The sequence below is a fragment of the Balaenoptera musculus genome, chromosome 2 (genome assembly GCF_009873245.2).
Source record: "Balaenoptera musculus isolate JJ_BM4_2016_0621 chromosome 2, mBalMus1.pri.v3, whole genome shotgun sequence".
In the NCBI taxonomy this organism is placed as follows: domain Eukaryota; kingdom Metazoa; phylum Chordata; class Mammalia; order Artiodactyla; family Balaenopteridae; genus Balaenoptera; species Balaenoptera musculus.
The window spans coordinates 7212755-7230599 of NC_045786.1; the positions used below are offsets into that span (position 1 = coordinate 7212755).

The 17845-nt window shown below is 36.9% G+C and overlaps 1 protein-coding gene across 4 annotated transcripts in view; it reads right to left on the reverse strand.

Annotated features, from left to right (window-relative positions):
• Positions 1–7699: 7699 nt before the first annotated feature.
• Positions 7700–17845, reverse strand: part of HSPA14 (heat shock protein family A (Hsp70) member 14) — a 39706-nt gene continuing 29560 nt past the window's right edge. For 3 of the 4 annotated variants that reach the window (XM_036842239.1, XM_036842240.1, XM_036842241.1), the window contains exons 13-16: positions 11464–11676; positions 10873–11046; positions 8786–8856; positions 7743–7918 (exon numbers count right to left, since the gene is read on the reverse strand). In XM_036842239.1, the coding sequence (XP_036698134.1) occupies positions 7840–7918; positions 8786–8856; positions 10873–11046; positions 11464–11676 (537 nt within the window). In that variant the 3' untranslated portion in view covers positions 7743–7839. Of the gene's footprint in view, positions 7919–8785; positions 8857–10872; positions 11047–11463; positions 11677–17845 lie in introns of all 4 variants that reach the window. The other variant, XM_036842242.1, reaches the window with a different exon arrangement.

The window sequence follows — 17845 nt, forward strand, 5'->3', positions numbered from 1 at the left end:
CGCCTGCGCCCCAAGTCTCCTCCCGGCGCTCGGAGGGGCGGGGCGCGGGGCCGAGGAGCCCTCGCCTAGGTGAAGGGCCACCTGCCCTGGCCTGGCTGGCTTAGCGCCTGATTCAGGGTACCGACATCAGGCCTTCCCACGCTTGTTAGTTCTTCTACACGGGCGCTACGTGTACGTTGTGCAAAAGTGCAAACGCAGAGCGGAGCTATGCGGTGCAGAGTACGTTTCTCTCTCATACCTGCTCCTCAGCCACCTGAGCCCAATAAGCCATTTTTACGTTTCCGTCCACCCTACGCCCCTAGATCACAGGTTCTCAAAATTGGCTGCACGTTGGGATCATTTGCAGGCTTTGTTTTTTTGTCTCACTCTCGGAGATTTGATAGGAATGGGGGTGCAACCGGGATGTTGGAATTTTTTAAAGCTCCCCAGGTGATTCTAAGTGTGCAATTTGAAACCACTGCTCTAGATCAGTGCTTCTCACACTTGAATGGGCAGAGGAATCGTCTGGGCATCTGGTTAACATGCAGGTTCGAAATAGGTAGGTCTGGACTGGGACCTGAGGTTCTGCGTTTCTGACGAGCTCCCAGGCTACGTCCCACGCCGGTAGCCGGACTGCGGGACGCCCAGGTCCTCTCACCGCGACCACACCGGTCTCCACCCCCCAGCCCGCCCCCATCCAGTCGTCACACCGCATCCATGGTGATTGTTCTAAACAATCTGAAGCAGAAATCGGCCAAGAGTAAATTGCGAAAGTTCTGTAGAAAGCCATTTGACGTCTACCAAGGATTTTTAAAAGAAATTTGTGTAAAATGCAAAAATATTTTAAAGCATACTGTGTAAGTTTGACATGTTGGAAATAAACACAGAACATTAAAGGAATTAATTTGTTTTGATTACGTTATGAAATACTGTCTAGTCATTAAAAATGTTTATGAAGCCTTTGGTGTCATGAAGAAGTGTTTAACAAAACTTCTTAAGCAAAACATATAAAAACAAAAAGCTGTAAAACATGCAGAGTTTCAACTATGTAAGGAAATGTGTAGGAAGATAGATAACAAGATCTCTGGGAAGTGGTTTCCTTTTTGACTTCTTGATTTCACATATTTTCTATGAGCATCTTATTACCTTGATAATAAGGAATAAGAGGTCCTCCAGCCCTATTACATGGAAGGCCCTTTGTGATATGGTGGTTCCTGCCCACTTCTCAAGCCTCGTTGCTCATCCTCTCCTCCTGTTCTAATTCGTAACTTCCTCGAATATTCATTCCCCTGCTCCTTGTCTGCAGGACTTTGGTCAAACCTGTTCTCTCTGCCTAGAAAATGCCTACTTCCCCCCTATCTGTGCTAGGATTACTCCTACAGACCCTTTAAGACTTGGACAGAGCCTCACCTCCAGCCAAGCCTCTTTCTAGGGCTTCTCCCCCCACCCCCGAGTGTACTCTCTGCTCTTCATATGTGTTCTTACCCCTAGGAAGGAGGAGAGCATCCATCCTCACTCAACTGCCCTCTTGGTTTTCCCCCCACCTCATCGGCCACTCTTCACTCCCCCTTTTGGCTCCCTTTCCTCTATCCAACCTAAATGCTGGGATTCCTCAAGGCTTGGCCTTGAGACATTTCTCTTATGCTTTTTCCCTAAGTGACTGCCTCAATTCCCATGAATTTAAATATCGTTATGGTTAAGATTCCCAACTTTTTGTCTCCAGCCCTGACCTCTACTCCGAATTCCAGACTTGCATATCCACGGTGTCTAGCTGACACATCCACTTAGGTGTTAAACAAACATCTCAAATTGAACATACCCCTTATTTACCTGGGATATGTTCCAAGACCCCCAGTGGATGCCTGAAACCACAGATAGTACTGAACCCTATATATACTATGGTTTTTCCTATACATACATGCCTATGATAAAGTTTATTTTACCAATTAGGCACAGTAAGGGATTAACAACGATAACTAATAGTAGAACAGTTATACTGTAATGAAAGTTATGTGAATCTGGTCTCTCTCAAAATATCTTGTATGACAACTCACTGTGTTCGTAACTTTTTCAGTTTGAGGTGCGACAGCAAAACTAGCACAAATTTCTTTTTCCTATTTGTTTTTACTGAAGATGGTGTCAACCTCAGCATGTGACTTTTTCCCTCTCCTTACTAAGTCGAGAACTTTCGCCCTTTCACTTAAAGGAAGCACTCTATGGCTTCTCTTTGGCATATATGAATTGCCGGCATCACTCCTCGTGTGCTTTGGGGTCATTGTTAAGTAAGATAAGGGTGACCTGAACACAAGCACTGATAACTGTGACGGTCAATCTGATAACCCTGACGGCAACTAAGCGACTAAGGGGCGAGACACGTTGGACAAAGGGATGATTCATGTCCCAGGTCGGCCAAGATGTCATCACGCTACTCAGAACAGTGTGCAATTTAAAACTTATTGATCATTTCTGGAATTTTCCATTTCATATTTACAGACCAAGGTTGACTGTGGGTGACTGAAACCTCGGAAAGTGAAGCCTTGGGTAAGAGGGGACTAACTGTACTCATAAGAGTGCCCTTGATTTTTGCCTCCTGACCTGGTCTTCTCCACTCTAGGCCCATGAACCATCTCATGTCCATACACTGGCACCACCTGCTCAGGTGTTCAAGAAGTTAATCGAGTCGTCACTTCCTATCCTCATTCTCCAAATTAATTCCATTAGCAAGTCGTGTCAGTGCCAGGTCCAAAAGACACCTTGATCCTGCCCCTTTTTTCTATCACTACTGCTCTTAGTACAGGCTGTCATTTCTCAACTGGAGTCCTGCAAAAGCCTATGTGGTGTCACTCCACTATTGCTCCCCTCCAGCCCGTCTTCCATACAGCTGAAAAAGTAGCCTTAAACCTAAGTGGAACATGTCCTCCTTCTGTTTTAAATTCCCAATGTGCCTAGAATACAATCCTAACCTTCTGATGGCCCACACAGCCTTGTGGGACTGCCCCCTGAACCTTACTTTGTGCCCCTCTCCCTCTGCTTACTGTTCTCTAGGACTTGTTTCACTCCTTCAGAAATCTGTATTGTGCATCTATGTGCCAGGTACTGTACGAGGTGCTGGGAATATAACAATGGACAACGAAGAAACAGACCCTCTCCTCAGAGAGCTTTTAGCCTTGTGGGAGGAGCAGATAATAAACAAGGAAATAAATCACTTAAGGCAGCTCTAAATTACTTCCTAGTTCGGAGGACTCTCTCTCTTCACGTGGCTGGGTCTCAGCTTAAATGTCACTTCTTCAGAGGCCTCTCCTGGTCACCCTGTCTAAAGGGGATATCTTTGGTCTTCTATTCTCTCTCCTTTGCACTCTTAAGTGCACTTATCAAAACTTGCAGTTATCTTGTCTGTTTTTTGGGACTTGATCAGTTTCACTACAAATTTATAGAATGAATGTATTAGATTCTTTTGTAAATCAGTTGTTTCCTTTTTCTGGTTTTGGATCCCATTAATTCCAGAGGATAGATTAGGCCTTGTGTCTTCAACACGCATCACTGTGTCTACTGTCTAGAGCAGCAACTCTCAATGTGTGGTACAGGGACCCTAAGACCCTTCCGGGGGCTCTTAAGTTCAAAACTATTTCACAATAATACCAAAATGATGTTATCTGCCTTCTTCACTCTCCTCTCACGAGTATATGAAGTTTTCCAGAGGTTACACAACTTAGATATTGAAACAGATTGAATGAAGAAGCAGGTAGCAGAATAGAGCAATCTTCTTAAGCCAGGCATTAAAGAGATTTGAAAAATATAAAACAATACCACTCTTGCCACTAAATTTTTTTGAAAAGTTATTTTTCATAAAAATGTTAGTTATGTTAACATTAACTTTTTTTATTTAAAAAATGATTATTTAAAAAATACCTTGGTTTTAATTTCTACATGGTAAATAACAATGTATATAACAAATATAAACAAAAGTTAGGTTCTCATTAATTTCTAAGAGTGTAAAGGAGTCAAGAGACTAAAAAGTCTGGTAAATCCTGGCTATAAATGAAGAGCGAAATAAAAAGGCACTAAGAAACATACACCAGTGTCCTCAAGAAAAAAACAAAAATACAGGATTATGCCTCCATACCCCAGTTTTTTTCATAAAGGCCACTGAAAATGTATTTCTGGAGGGCTATGGAATGTCTCCTTTTCCATTTAAACAGTTTCTTCTTCAAGAGGCAGAGAAGAATAGTAGAACGGACACCAGAAAATGTGAATTTAAGTGAAAAAAAAAAAAAGGGCACATAATGTGCTTAGGATAGTTAAGCAATCAGAAAAAATTTAAGTTTACCAAAAAAGCACCTGACTATTACTTCAAAATCCACTATTTATTTGCTGTGAGACCTTGGGAAGTTATTTAACTTCTCTGAATCTATTTCCATATCTAGAACACAGAAATAGGGAACTCCCGGCGGTCCAGTGGTTAGTACTCTGGGCTTTCACTGCCAAGGGCCTGGGGGTTCAGTCCCTGTTCAGGAACTAAGATCCCGCAAGCCACGCAGCGCAGCCAAAAACAAACAAACAAAAAAAGTAGAACACAGAAATCATACATGCCACATTACTCTCTCTATTGCAACTACTCATGTGGTAAAACCACAATTTAAAAAGGAGAAATGAATTAAAGCAAATTAACAGCAGTATTATTATAAATGTTACATGGGCACTCGCAGTTATTTTAGAAATCCTGGCATTTTCCTATAGGACTTGTTTTGTGCTCTGATACTTTTTTTCAATCTTTCTTTTTTTAATTTAAGAAAATTAATTAATTAGTTAATTAATTTTTTGGCTGCACTGGGTCTTCGTTGTTGCATGCGGGCTTTCTCTAGTTGCGGTGAGCGGGAGCTACTCTTCGTTGCGGTGTGTGGGCTTCTCATTGCGGTGGCTTCTCTTGTTGCAGAGCACGGGCTCTAGTCGCACGGGCTTCAGTAGTTGTGGCATGTGGGCTCAGCAGTTGTGGCTCATGGGCTCTAGAGCGCAGCCTCAGTAGTTGTGGTGCACAGGCTTAGTTGCTCCGCGGCATGTGGGAAGCTCGAACCCGTGTCCCCTGCATTGGCAGGCGGATTCTTAACCACTGCGCCACCAGGGAAGTCCCTCAATCTTTAAAAACTCTTTGCAATGAAATATTTTGTGGCTTCCCAAAACTTTCATAGCATTACATACACTGTGAATATATTATATATTATTATATATCATATTGTATACAGGCATTTCTTTCTGTATTTATATTTGGCTCTGTCCTTTAGACAATGTCAGATATGTAAATAGGCAAAATTATAATTTGACATAACATTCTGCTGGTAAAAGCACTCAGGTTTTTAAACATATATGAGACACTGCAAAGATAATCAGCAAGTGATTGAAAAGATTATCAAGATACTCACCAAAAATATCTTAACAGTTGTTACTCTGGGTGGTAGAATATAGGATGTTTTATATTATCTTCTTTTTAAACTTTAATTTTATAATGAACATGTATAATCAGAAAAATGTTAAAGGTATTCCCACCTTAAAAAAAAAAACACTAGAAAATTTAATTGGCAAATCTTCCATAAATTCAGAAGAAAAAAAAGAAAACTTGTTATTTATGGATACAAGAAAACTTGGGAGTACAGCTGACTTGAGCAACACAGGTTGGAACTGTGCAGGTCCACTAACAGGCGGATTTTTTAATAAATAGTTACTACAAGAGCTCCGCAGTTGGTTAAATCTATGGACGTGGAACCACAGATATGGAGGGCTGACTGTAAAGCTATGTGTGGACTTTCAACTGCATGGAGGGTCGGCACCCCAATCCCCAAGTTGTTCAAGGATCAACTTTATATTTCACTGAACAACAGAGCACTTTTGATGACAATTTCAAATTTGGTATGTTTGGGGAAAAAAAAAACGTGCAAAGATGACCAATAAAGAAGCAGTGGTATTCCTTTCTTTTTCTACTCTGTTTCTAAACAAACCATAAAACATGCAAAAGTTGTACTTACTGGCTATTGTCCTGTAGGATACAAAGATGACATTGTTATTTTTTCTTCCATGTAATTCACTTATTCAATAGACATTTACTGCACACCGACGTTCAGGGATTATTCTAGGGGCTAGGACATGATGATGCCTAAAACTTAAGAGTCTCTTGCTTTCACAGTGCTTAATAATCCAGTGGAGAAATAAGTAAATAAGCAGTCAAATAAGTAAATTATTACCTGGATATGGAAAGAAAGAGAACTCTTGAATAAATCCTTATGATATTTTGTTCTATAAATTTTGATAATCTGTTTCAGGGGTTGACAAACTTTCCTGTAAAGGGCCAGACAATAAATATTTAAAGCTCTGTGGGTTACGCAGTCTGTTGCAACCATTCAACGTTGCCATTAGAGTGGCAAACAACCACAAACAACACATACACGATTGAGTGTGGCTACGTTCTAGTAAAATTTTATTTACAAAGATAGGTGTGGGGTAGGACAGACACATTGCCAATAGTTTGCTAACCCCTGGTCTAAAGAGCTAACAATAACTACAAAATAAAATCCTACAGCACTTTTCCAAAGCATAACTGAAAGCATTTAGATGTAGCAGTTCAACTAATTCAGCTGGTATTTTCCTATTTTCTGAAAACACTTAATGGCTTATATATAATTATTTTATTTCAAAGTTTTTGTAACTTGGGAAAAGATCATAAAAGATAACTAAGTACTCAGCCTTAGTCAAAAGGATATACCTTTGAGGCTGCCTCTTTGTGGACTTAGACTCACACCTGAATTTTCCTTGTGTTTCTGTCAATAATTTGATGCAGAATAATAATAAAAAATTTAAGTTTGGTTTCTGTATCTTTAGAAATAGAAGATTACTGCCATCTAACTCCATAAAAAGCAACTATAATAATAAAGCACATCCCAAAGCTTGAACAGGTGGAAAACAGCACAGTTTAAAAATTTTACTGAGTAAAGATATTTCTTCTCAGTCTGCTGGGAACCAAGGAGAGAAATGAATGGAAATCCTCTCTTGGTAATAAAATCTAGAGTCTGATGCGCACGGCTCACCTTCAAGCTCTCCCCTCAATACAGGCAGAGTACTTGTCTTGTTTTGCTAAGAGAATAATCTTTTTCCTTAGTAACCCACTGAGTATTCTCAATGCACTAGTCAACGTTTTCTGGTGAACAGAATGTGGCTAGCCCTCTCTTCAAAATAAAAAAATCTTTCAATTGCAAATGAGAAACGTATCTGTTAGGGGGAAAAATCAAACTTAACATAATTGTAAAAAGAAAAAGTGCCTCCCCCCTATTTCCCTCCACAAAAGAAGCCACTGTTAAAAGGGTCTGGTGTTTAGTCTTCTGTACTTTTCTCTACATATGTCACATGCATATTTATAAACAATTATTGAGTTTATGAGTTTCGTTTTTTCTTTTAAGCAAAAATGGTACCTTACTTTGCATATGGCTCTGCAATTTTTTTTCATTTAATACCAAAGACTTTTAAATTGTTCTTAGTTATCTATTAAGAATTAACAAACGACTTCTTAAAATCAGAAGTTCCAAAGACAGAAAAAATTTTTAAATTTCTGGTAAAGTTTCCTTCAATCCACTCAAACAATTTAATTCTAAATAGCTCCATGGTAGAAAAAGTTCCTTGTATTTCTCACTAATAAAGGAAATCTTTAATGGAAAACAAAAAAAAAAGGTTGTAACACTTACCAATATACTGTAGTTAAAATAGAAACATAAATCATACAGTTCATTCAAAAAAGTATTTTAATATAAACATCATTTATAAACAAAACAAATAATGTTGATATTTTAGTTCTAAAAAATTCGTGGTTTCTCTAAAACACTAAGATGCCACCTCAGTAGTGATTGCCTCACATTTTCCGGTCTCTTGATCCGTGCATGTCACGTGTAAAGATCCATCCCTAAGCAAACAAAAAATAAATAACAATTCATAAGCTCAATTTATAAAAACAGATAGTCCTTAAGAAATTACTTGAGGACTTTGAGTAAACAAGAGATCATTTTACTTTTTGAAAGAAGAGTATTAAGAGATAAAGAAGAGACAAAACTTTATGTCTTTACATTTAGAACCGTATGCCACAATTAGGTAGTTGTTCTTAAAAATTTCCTCCTAGATCACTGTGATGAAAGTTGTATTCCTTGAGAACCCATGATGATAAATACCTTAAGCTGAAAACTTTATGCAAGTTCAAGAAGTATCAAGCTGTTTTCAAGCCCAGGCCATGGCAGACCTACCCTAATGAATTCTACGTTTTGGCTAATTATGGTTTATGGAATGAATTGTCCTTAATGTTAATTTGGAACTGATTTACTTGTAACACATAGTATTACGGATGGACTGCTGTTAAGGAAATGATAATAGCTGGATTTAATTAGTAATTTATTTCTTACAGATTTCCTGTTGCAATACTGAAATAAACTTACCCTTTCATAGGACAAAAAATCAATTATGTAAATCTCAGAAAATTATATTTAAAGTTGATGAAAATTATATCTCAAACTTGCATGGACCAGTTTTTTAGGTTGACTACACCCATAATAATCAAAGAGTTCATAAAAAATTCAGAATGCAAATGACCTGAGATATACTTTTCTTTGTAAATATAGTAATTTTACAGGGCAAAAATTTAAGTTACTGATAAGATCTTTATAAGTTTTTAATAAATGATTTTCCCAGAATGACAACAGGTTAAGAATCAATAAACTAATAAAAAAGGTCAAGTCTCAAAGCGAATTTTCTTAACATCAGAAGTAGTTTAATTTTTTACCTTTTCATGGTAAGAACAGCTAATATGTCACGTAATCCATTTTCTTTTTTATCTAAATCCTGGAGTACAACCTGTTTAGGCAAAAATAATACAAAGATGATTTAGTACTTTGACATATTAATAAACTGATGCATCAATTATTCCAATGGACTAAATCTTACTCATTACTGAAATGAACCTTTTAAAACAGGGCCGTTTTCAATTCTCCTACCATTTATCATAATTTGGAAAATAGAATTAAGCTTTCTTAACTGACATGTCTCCTCTAAAGAGAGGGCATGTAAGATAACTAATATATTTGTCCCTCTTAAATGTCATGTCCTAGATTAAGATGATTATTTATATGAAGTACTGTTTGTCTCCGTAAATAAAGACTAAAAAAAAAAAAAGAAAGAAAACAAAATAAAGACTGCTTTTCTTTTGGGTAACTGCACCATTACAGTAACATGTAAATTACATTTTGGTAAGCCTTTTATATATATTTTAAAAAATTCAAATATTTTAAATGCACTTGGAAAACCTATTTAAAAGAAATACATGTCAAATTCTTTTGTGCAGCTAAGACTACATTTGTAAGTAAGAGATACTAATGAATTTACTATAAAATTCCTTGGTTTCCTAAAGAAAGGTATACCAATAGACCAAGTTTGAAAGTGACTTTTCAGATTTTGCCAAAATCAAGTTTTATGACCTTAGGTAAGTACTAAGTCTACTCATTTGTAAAATGAGGAGGTTAGAACAGATGGAATCTCTAGAAGATTCTCTTCCAAATACAGTATTATGTGACTAATTTTTCTCTTTCCAGCATCTGTAAGTTAGGATGTAGTGACAGTAGCTGTAGCGTCTCAAGAGTAGTATGTGGAGAGGAAAGGTAAGAAATGTACCAGAGAGGAATACTAAGGCTTCCACCTGAGTTTAGAAATCTGGTGCACAGGAAAATGCTTTTATAGTGATATACCACAGAAACATCTGGCGGAGCTTTGAAACCTTTACTAGTTGAAAGGGCCCTTCTCCAGTAGATCCTAAGATGTTAAGTCTGAGGTGGAGCCCAGACATATTATGTGTGTGTGTTTTCATTATTCTTTTGTTGAAATTAGAAAACAGATATAAAGTTAAGATACTATATATTCTCTTTTGTTACCTACATTTGTTTTATTTTTACTGTAAAAGTAATTAATGCTCATGTTCTGTGCTGTTTGTAAAAAATTCAGTATAAAGTGTTAAAAAGTAAAAAAACCTTCTTTGTACCTTCACATCTACCCACTGTTAAGTTTCCTCAATACAGTTCAAATACCTATAGTTACTTTCTGTATCCACGCGTGGATATCTAAACACACACACCTACCCAAACACCACCTCCTTCACACACACCCACGCTCTCAATCGTTTTACTTAAACACAATGGTACCATGCTGTAAATTACAGTTCTGCAGCCCTTGTGTGCGTGCTTTAATGAAACTATATTTCTTGGGCATGTTTCTAAGCAAATAACATGGCTCCACCTCATTCTTTTTAAAGGATGTGGAGGACCATATCCTCTGATATATGCATGTGGTATTTGAAAAAACAAACTTATCCTATGTCAGAGGCAGCATGGTATAATGGCAAGAGCATGGGCCCAGGAGTAAAAACAACCTGAGGCTAAATCTCAGCTCAGTCAAGAAAATAACAAGGTATTTACTACCATGAGCCTGTTTCTTAACCATCTATAAAATACACATAATAATGTCTATCTCACAGCATTTTGAGATTATGTTTGTAAATTGCCTCGTACAGCACACCTGGCATTTAGCAAACAAAGAAATGCCATTTCCCCTGCCACTGACCTCATTACCAAGGAGGGTTAAGAGCACAAAGAGAAGCAGCAGAAATACAATTGTACTTTATTTTCCTCTAACTCCCTCAAATTAAAATTGCCTATTTCTTCTCTCTTTCAAAAATAAATAAGTACAAGTAATCCATTCATTAAAATGTGTTAAATGTCCTATATGCATATTATATTAATTGATATTAAACTGAGTCTAATCCAGAAGGAAAAGCTAAACAGTTTCAAGTGATTCATTCATAGTCCAATCTGATGTAGTCACCTGTGCAAACTTGTTTTCCTCTTTTGCAGAGTTTTTCCCCTCAGACTCATAGAGTTCAAGACACACTGAGGATATACTTCCAGGAGCCTGTAATGTGTGTTGTCTTCGAGCTGGCAAAGGAGTCCCTGACGGAAATAGTACTTTGAAACTGTTGGCTCCTGATTCATCGACTCCCTAATAAGCAGGAAAATAATATGCACATCCTTTGATATCATTACAATTATAAAAAATCACTCCTATTATAAATTAATATATATTCCTTGTTGATAATCTGGAAACTACACAGCAGCAAAGGGAAGACAATAGAAATGATCCTTAATCCCGACCCACTTTATTTAAAAAAATAAATTGAAACATACACCTCTCTACTTGTATTAGAATCTTAAGCTTAAAAACACAGTTAATTAAGAAATTAACATATTAGATTATTACTAACTAAAAGAATATCAGAAACTCATTAAAAGTAAATTTATAACTTGAAATTTAAAATTTTTACCAGTACACAAAGTTTTATTTTAAAAACAGTACGTATGTAAACCTGTGGCAATAAATTTATACTACTATGGAAAAGTAAAGAAAAGCTCAACATACCTTAACTAAAATATCTTTGGCTGAACACTCTATCTTAAGAGTGTCCTCCACTAAAAGGTTTTCTTTCCCAATAAGGATTCCTGCTTCCATAGCTGCACCAATAGGGATAACTTCATCAGGAGGGATAGAATTGAGAAGCTCAACAGCTGGGAATAGATCTTTAATCATCTGCTGTAGCCTTGGGATTCGAGAAGACCCTCCACAAAGGACAACCTAGAAAATAAAAATAATTTTCAGTTTTTTACTTTTAGAACAATGATTGTTTCTCAAAATTAAGTGTAACAGGACGAGTCAGCTTCATCACATGAAAAGGTAAAATATAAGAAGCCCTACTTTAACATATTATTTTATGTTATACTTACCATATAGATATATATACATATAAATATGTATTCAATACATTATAAATATTTAATGTCCTGTTTACCCATAGCAACAAAGTTTAAAATGAGGAGATCTCACCACATATTAGAAAATATAATATAATAACATATATGTGGCTCATGAGGAATACTGGGCACATGAGGCTTAACCATAAATACTCATTTGTATAGGAAATATTGTACTTAATATTTTGTACCGTTCAAGCATTATCTAAAAGAAGTGTTTACATAAATCACAGCATTTCTGTGACAAAATAAACAGTGGCAATCTCTCTATGTGAAAACTATGCCATAGATTTTGTCTTCACTGTGGAATAATAATTTTCTTGAGGAACAAGATGTTTTTTATACAACTACGTTTTAAGCTCTAGGTACCACTTGATTAAATACGCACAAAAACTCCATATAAAATTGTCCCTTTATGAGCCTGCCCACACATCTAGTGCCCCAGCTTTTATAGCTGCCACCCAAAGGATGGGCCCCCAGATCTCTAGCTCTGAGAGCCAACAGGGCTTGCATTCATGAGTCCCATAGGATGACAGCAAACAGAGAAGCAGTTTTTAAACGGGCAAAGGAGCAACTCCTGCCCTGTGGCTATACACCAGGGCTCAGCACAGAGGGAGAAGGCAAGCATGCCCATCTCCCAGCTTCTCCCTGGAAGGGTGTGACTGCATGCTTTCCCAGCTGCTGCTGCCTGAGGGTCCAGTTTCTAATTAGCCTGTATCTAGGTGCTGCCTTTGATCTTCCTCTTTTTTTAATCATCATCACTCATGATGGTCTTGGCACACCCTCAAATACTGAGAGCCACTAAGAACACAAATGGCAGCTTAGACGGGCACAAAATTTTGAGAAGCTACCAGGAACTCAGATAGGGCTGACTGACAAGGTTCATCTCCTACACAAGACCAGTCTGTCAAAACTGGAAGAGGTAGCAGTTTTTTGTTTTTTGTTTTTTTTGAGGTAGCAGTTTTATGTAAAGCCCAGAAACCAACACAGAGAGTCTAGGAAAATGCAGATACAGAAAAATATGTTCCAAACAAAATAACAAGATAAATTTCCAGAAACTGATCTTAATGAAACAAAGATAAGTGATTTACTTGATAAAGAGTTAAAAACAACAGTAATAAAGATGTTCAATGAAGTCAGGAGAGTAATGCATGAACAAAGTATGAATTTCAACAAAGAGATAGAAAATATAAAGTACCAAAGAGAAATCATAGAGCTGACGAATACAATAACTGAACTTAAAAACTCAAGAGAGGGTTTCAACAGCACACTAAATAAAGTGAAAGAAAGGGTCAGTGAATTTGAAGACAGGGCAGAGGAATTTATTCAGAGGAGCAAAAAGGAAAAAGAATGAAGGTGCATTCAGGGACTTACAGAACACCAGTAAGTGGACCAATATATGCAATATAAGGGTCTCAGAAGGAGAAGTGGGGGAGGGGGGGGGTGGCCAGAAAACTTACTCAAAGAAATTACGGCTGAAAACTTCCCTAATCTGGGAAAAGAAACAGCCAGATCCAGTAAGCCCAAAAAGTACCAAATAAGATGAATCTAAAGTGACCCACACTGAGACACATCATAATTAAATTGCCAAAAGTTAAAGACAGAAAGTCTTAAAAGCAGCAAGAGAAAAGCAACTTGTTAGATACAAGGGAACACCCTTAAAACTATAAGTGGGTCTTGCAACAGAAATCTTGCAAGACAGAAGGGAGATATTCAAAGTGCCGTAAGAAAAAAACCATCAGCCAAGAATACCCAGTTCAGCAAAGCTGCTCTCCAAAACTGAAGGAGAGATGAGTGTTTTCACACAAACAAAAGCTGAAGGAGTTCACCACTACTAGACTGGTCTGACAGAAGATGTCAAATGGAATTGTTCGAGTTTAAACAAAATGCTAATTAACAACATGAAAACATATAAAAGTATAAAACTCACTGGTAAAGATAAATATAGTTAGATTCAGAATACTCCAATATTGTAATGGTAGTGGGTAAATCACTTATAACCTTAGTACAAAGGTTAAAAGACAAAGGCATTAAAAATAACTGTAATTACAATAACTTGTTAATGGATACACAAAAGATGTAAACTGTGACATCAAAAACATAAAATGTGGGGAGAAGGAGTGTAAAAATGTAGAGCTTTTGTATGCATTTGAAGTTAAGTTGTTGTCAGCTTAAAATAGGCTATTTTAACTGTATAAGATGCTTTATATAAGCCTCATGGTAACCACAAACAAAAATCTGTAGTAGACACAAAAAGGTAAAGAGAAAAGAATTAAAGCAAATCACTATAGAAAGTCATCAAATCATGAAAGAAGAGGACAGGAAAGAAAGAAATGAACTACAAAACAGACAGAAAATGATTAACAAAATGGCAGTAGTAAAGTCCATACCTATCAAAATTACTTTAAATTACTTTCTATACACTACAAATTATTGGATGAAGAAATTAAGAAGACAATCCCATTTACAGGACTATCAAAAAGAATAAAATACTTAAATAATTTAACCCAGAACGTGAAATATCTGTACCCTGAAAACTGCAAGACTTTGATGAAAGAAACTGAAGACACAAATACATAGAAAGATATTCCGGCTTTATGGATTGGAAGAATTAATATTGCCAAAAATGTCCTTACTACCCCCAAATATTCAGTGTAATCCCTATCAAAATTCCGATGGCATTTTTCATAGAAATAGAAAAACAATCCTGAAATTTGTGTGAACCACAAGAGGACCCCAAATAGCCAAAACAATCTTGAGAAAGAAGAGCAAAGCTGGAGGCATCACACTTCCTGATTTCAAAACTATATTACAAGCTGTAGTAATCAAAAACAGTATGGTATTTGCATAAAACAAGTCAAACAGATCAATGGAACATGAAACAGAGAGCCCCAGAAATAAACCCACAACATGTACAGTCAATTAATTTTCAATAAAGGAGCCAAGAATATACAAACAAAGAAAGAAGAGGTCTCCTTAATAAATGGGGTGGGGAAAACTGGATATCTACATGCAAAAGAATGAAACTGGACCACTGTCTTACAACACACATAAAAATCAACTCAAAGTGGATTAAAGACTTGGAGTAAAACCTAAAACGAAAAAAACTGCCTAGAAGAAAAAACTAAGGGGCGTAAATGCTCCTTGACATGGTCTTGGCAGTGCTTTTTGATTTGACACCCAAAGCAAAGGAAAGCAAAAAGAAACAAGTGGGACTTATCAAACTAAAAGCATGCACAGCAAAGGAAACCATCAACAAAATGAAATGGCAACCTATTGAATGAGAGAAATATTTGTAAATCAATGTATCTAAAAAGTGGGTGAAGAGCAGAAGCAAGAAAAACTACAATCCTGCAGCCTGTGGACCAAAAACCACAGTCAGAGAAAGATAGACAAGATGAAAGGCGGAGGGCTATGTACCAGATGAAGGAACAAGAAAAAAACCCAGAAAAACAACTAAATGAAGTGGAGGACAGGCCAACCTTCCAGAGAAAGAATTCAGAATAATGATAGTGAAGATGATCCAGGACCTCGGAATAAGAATGGAGGCAAAGATCTAGAAGATGCAAGAAATGATTAACAAAGACCTAGAAGAATTAAAGAACAAACAACAGAGATGACCAATACAATACTGAAATGAAAACTACACTAGAAGAATCAATAGCAGAATAACTGAGGCAGAAGAATGGATAAGTGACCTGGAAGACAGAATGGTGGAATTCACTGCTGCGGAACAGACTAAAGAAAAAGAATGAAAAGAAATGAAGACAGCCTAAGAGACCTCTGGGACAACATTAAACGCAACAACATTCGCATTATAGGGGTCCCAGAAGGAGAAGAGAGAGAGAAAAGGACCAGAGAAAATATTTGAAGAGATTATAGTCGAAAACTTCCCTAACATGGGAAAGGAAATAGCCACCCAAGTCCAGGAAGCACAGAGAGTCCCATACAGGATAAACCCAAGGAGAAACACGCCGAGACACATAGTAATCAAAGTAGCAAAAATTAAAGACAAAGAAAAATTATTGAAAGCAGCAAGGGAAAAACGACAAATAACATACAAGGGAACTCCCATGAGGTTAACAGCTGATTTCTCAGCAGAAACTCTGCAAGCCAGAAGGGAGTGGCATGATATACTTAAAGTGATGAAAGGGAAGAACCTACAACCAAGATTACTCTACCCGGCAAGGATCTCATTTAGATTTGATGGAGAAATCAAAAGCTTTAGAGACAAGCAAAAGCTAAGAGAATTCAGCACCACCAAACCAGCTCTACAACAAATGCTAAAGGAACTTCTCTAAGTGGGAAACACAAGAGGAGAAAAGGACCTACAAAAACAAACCCAAAACAATGAACAAAATGGTCATAGGAACATACATATCGATAATTACCTTAAACGTGAATGGATTAAATGCCCCAACCAAAAGACATAGACTGGCTGAATGGATACAAAAACAAGACCCATATATATGCTGTCTACAAGAGACCCACTTTAGACCTAGGGACACATACAGACTGAAAGTGAGGGGATGGAAAAAGATATTCCATGCAAATGGAAATCAAAAGAAAGCTGGAGTAGCTATACTCATATCAGATAAAATAGACTTTAAAATAAAGAATGTTACAAGAGACAAGGAAGGACACTACATAACGATCAAGGGATCAATCCAAGAAGAAGATATAACAATTATAAATATATATGCACCCAACATAGGAGCACCTCAATACATAAGGCAACTGCTAACAGCTATAAAAGAGGAAATTGACAGTAACCAAATCATAGTGGGGGACTTTACACCTCACTTACCACCAATGGACAGATCATCCAAAATGAAAATAAATAAGGAAACAGAAGCTTTAAATGACACAATAGACCAGATAGATTTAATTGATATATATAGGACATTCCATCCAAAAACAGCAGATTACACGTTCTTCTCAAGTGCGCACGGAACATTCTCCAGGATAGATCACATCTTGGGTCACAAATCAAGCCTCAGTAAATTTAAGAAAACTGAAATCATATCAAGCATCTTTTCTGACCACAACGCTATGAGATTAGAAATGAATTACAGGGAAAAAAAACGTTAAAAAAGACAAACACATGGAGGCTAAACAATACGTTACTAAATAACCAAGAGATCACTGAAGAAATCAAAGAGGAATAAAAAATACCTAGAGACAAATGACAATGAACACGACAAACCCAAAGCCTATGGATGCAGCACAAGCAGTTCTAAGAGGGAAGTTTATAGCTATACAAGCCTACCTAAAGAACACAAGAAAATCTCAAGTAAAAAATCTAACCTTACACCTAAAGAAACTAGAGAAAGAAGAACAAACAAAACCCAACGTTAGCAGAAGGAAGAAATCATAAGATCAGAGCAGAAATAAATGAAATAGAAACAAAGAAAACAATAGCAAAGATCAATAAAACTAAAAGCTGGTTCTTTGAGAAGATAACAAAATTGATAAGCCATTAGCCAGACTCACAAGAAAAATAGGGAGAGGACTCAAATCAATAAAATCAGAAATGAAAAAGGAGAAGTTTACAACAGACACCGCAGAAATACAAAGCATCCTAAGAGACTACTACAAGCAACTTTATGCCAATAAATGGAACAACCTGGAAAGAAATGGACAAATTCTTAGAAAGGTATAACCTTCCAAGACTGAACCAGGAAGAAACAGAAAATATGAACAGACCAATCACAAGTAATGAAATGGAAACTGTGATTAAAAATCTTCCAACAAACAAAAGTCCAGGACCAGATGGCTTCACAGGTGAATTCTATCAAACATTTAGAGAAGAGCTAGCACCTATCCTTCTCAAACTCTTCCAAAAAATTGCAGAGGAAGGAACACTCGCAAACTCGTTCTATGAGGCCACCATCACCCTGATACCAAAACCAGACAAAGACACTACAAAAAAAGAAAATTACAGACCAATATCACTGATGAATATAGATGCAAAAATCCTCAACAAAATACTA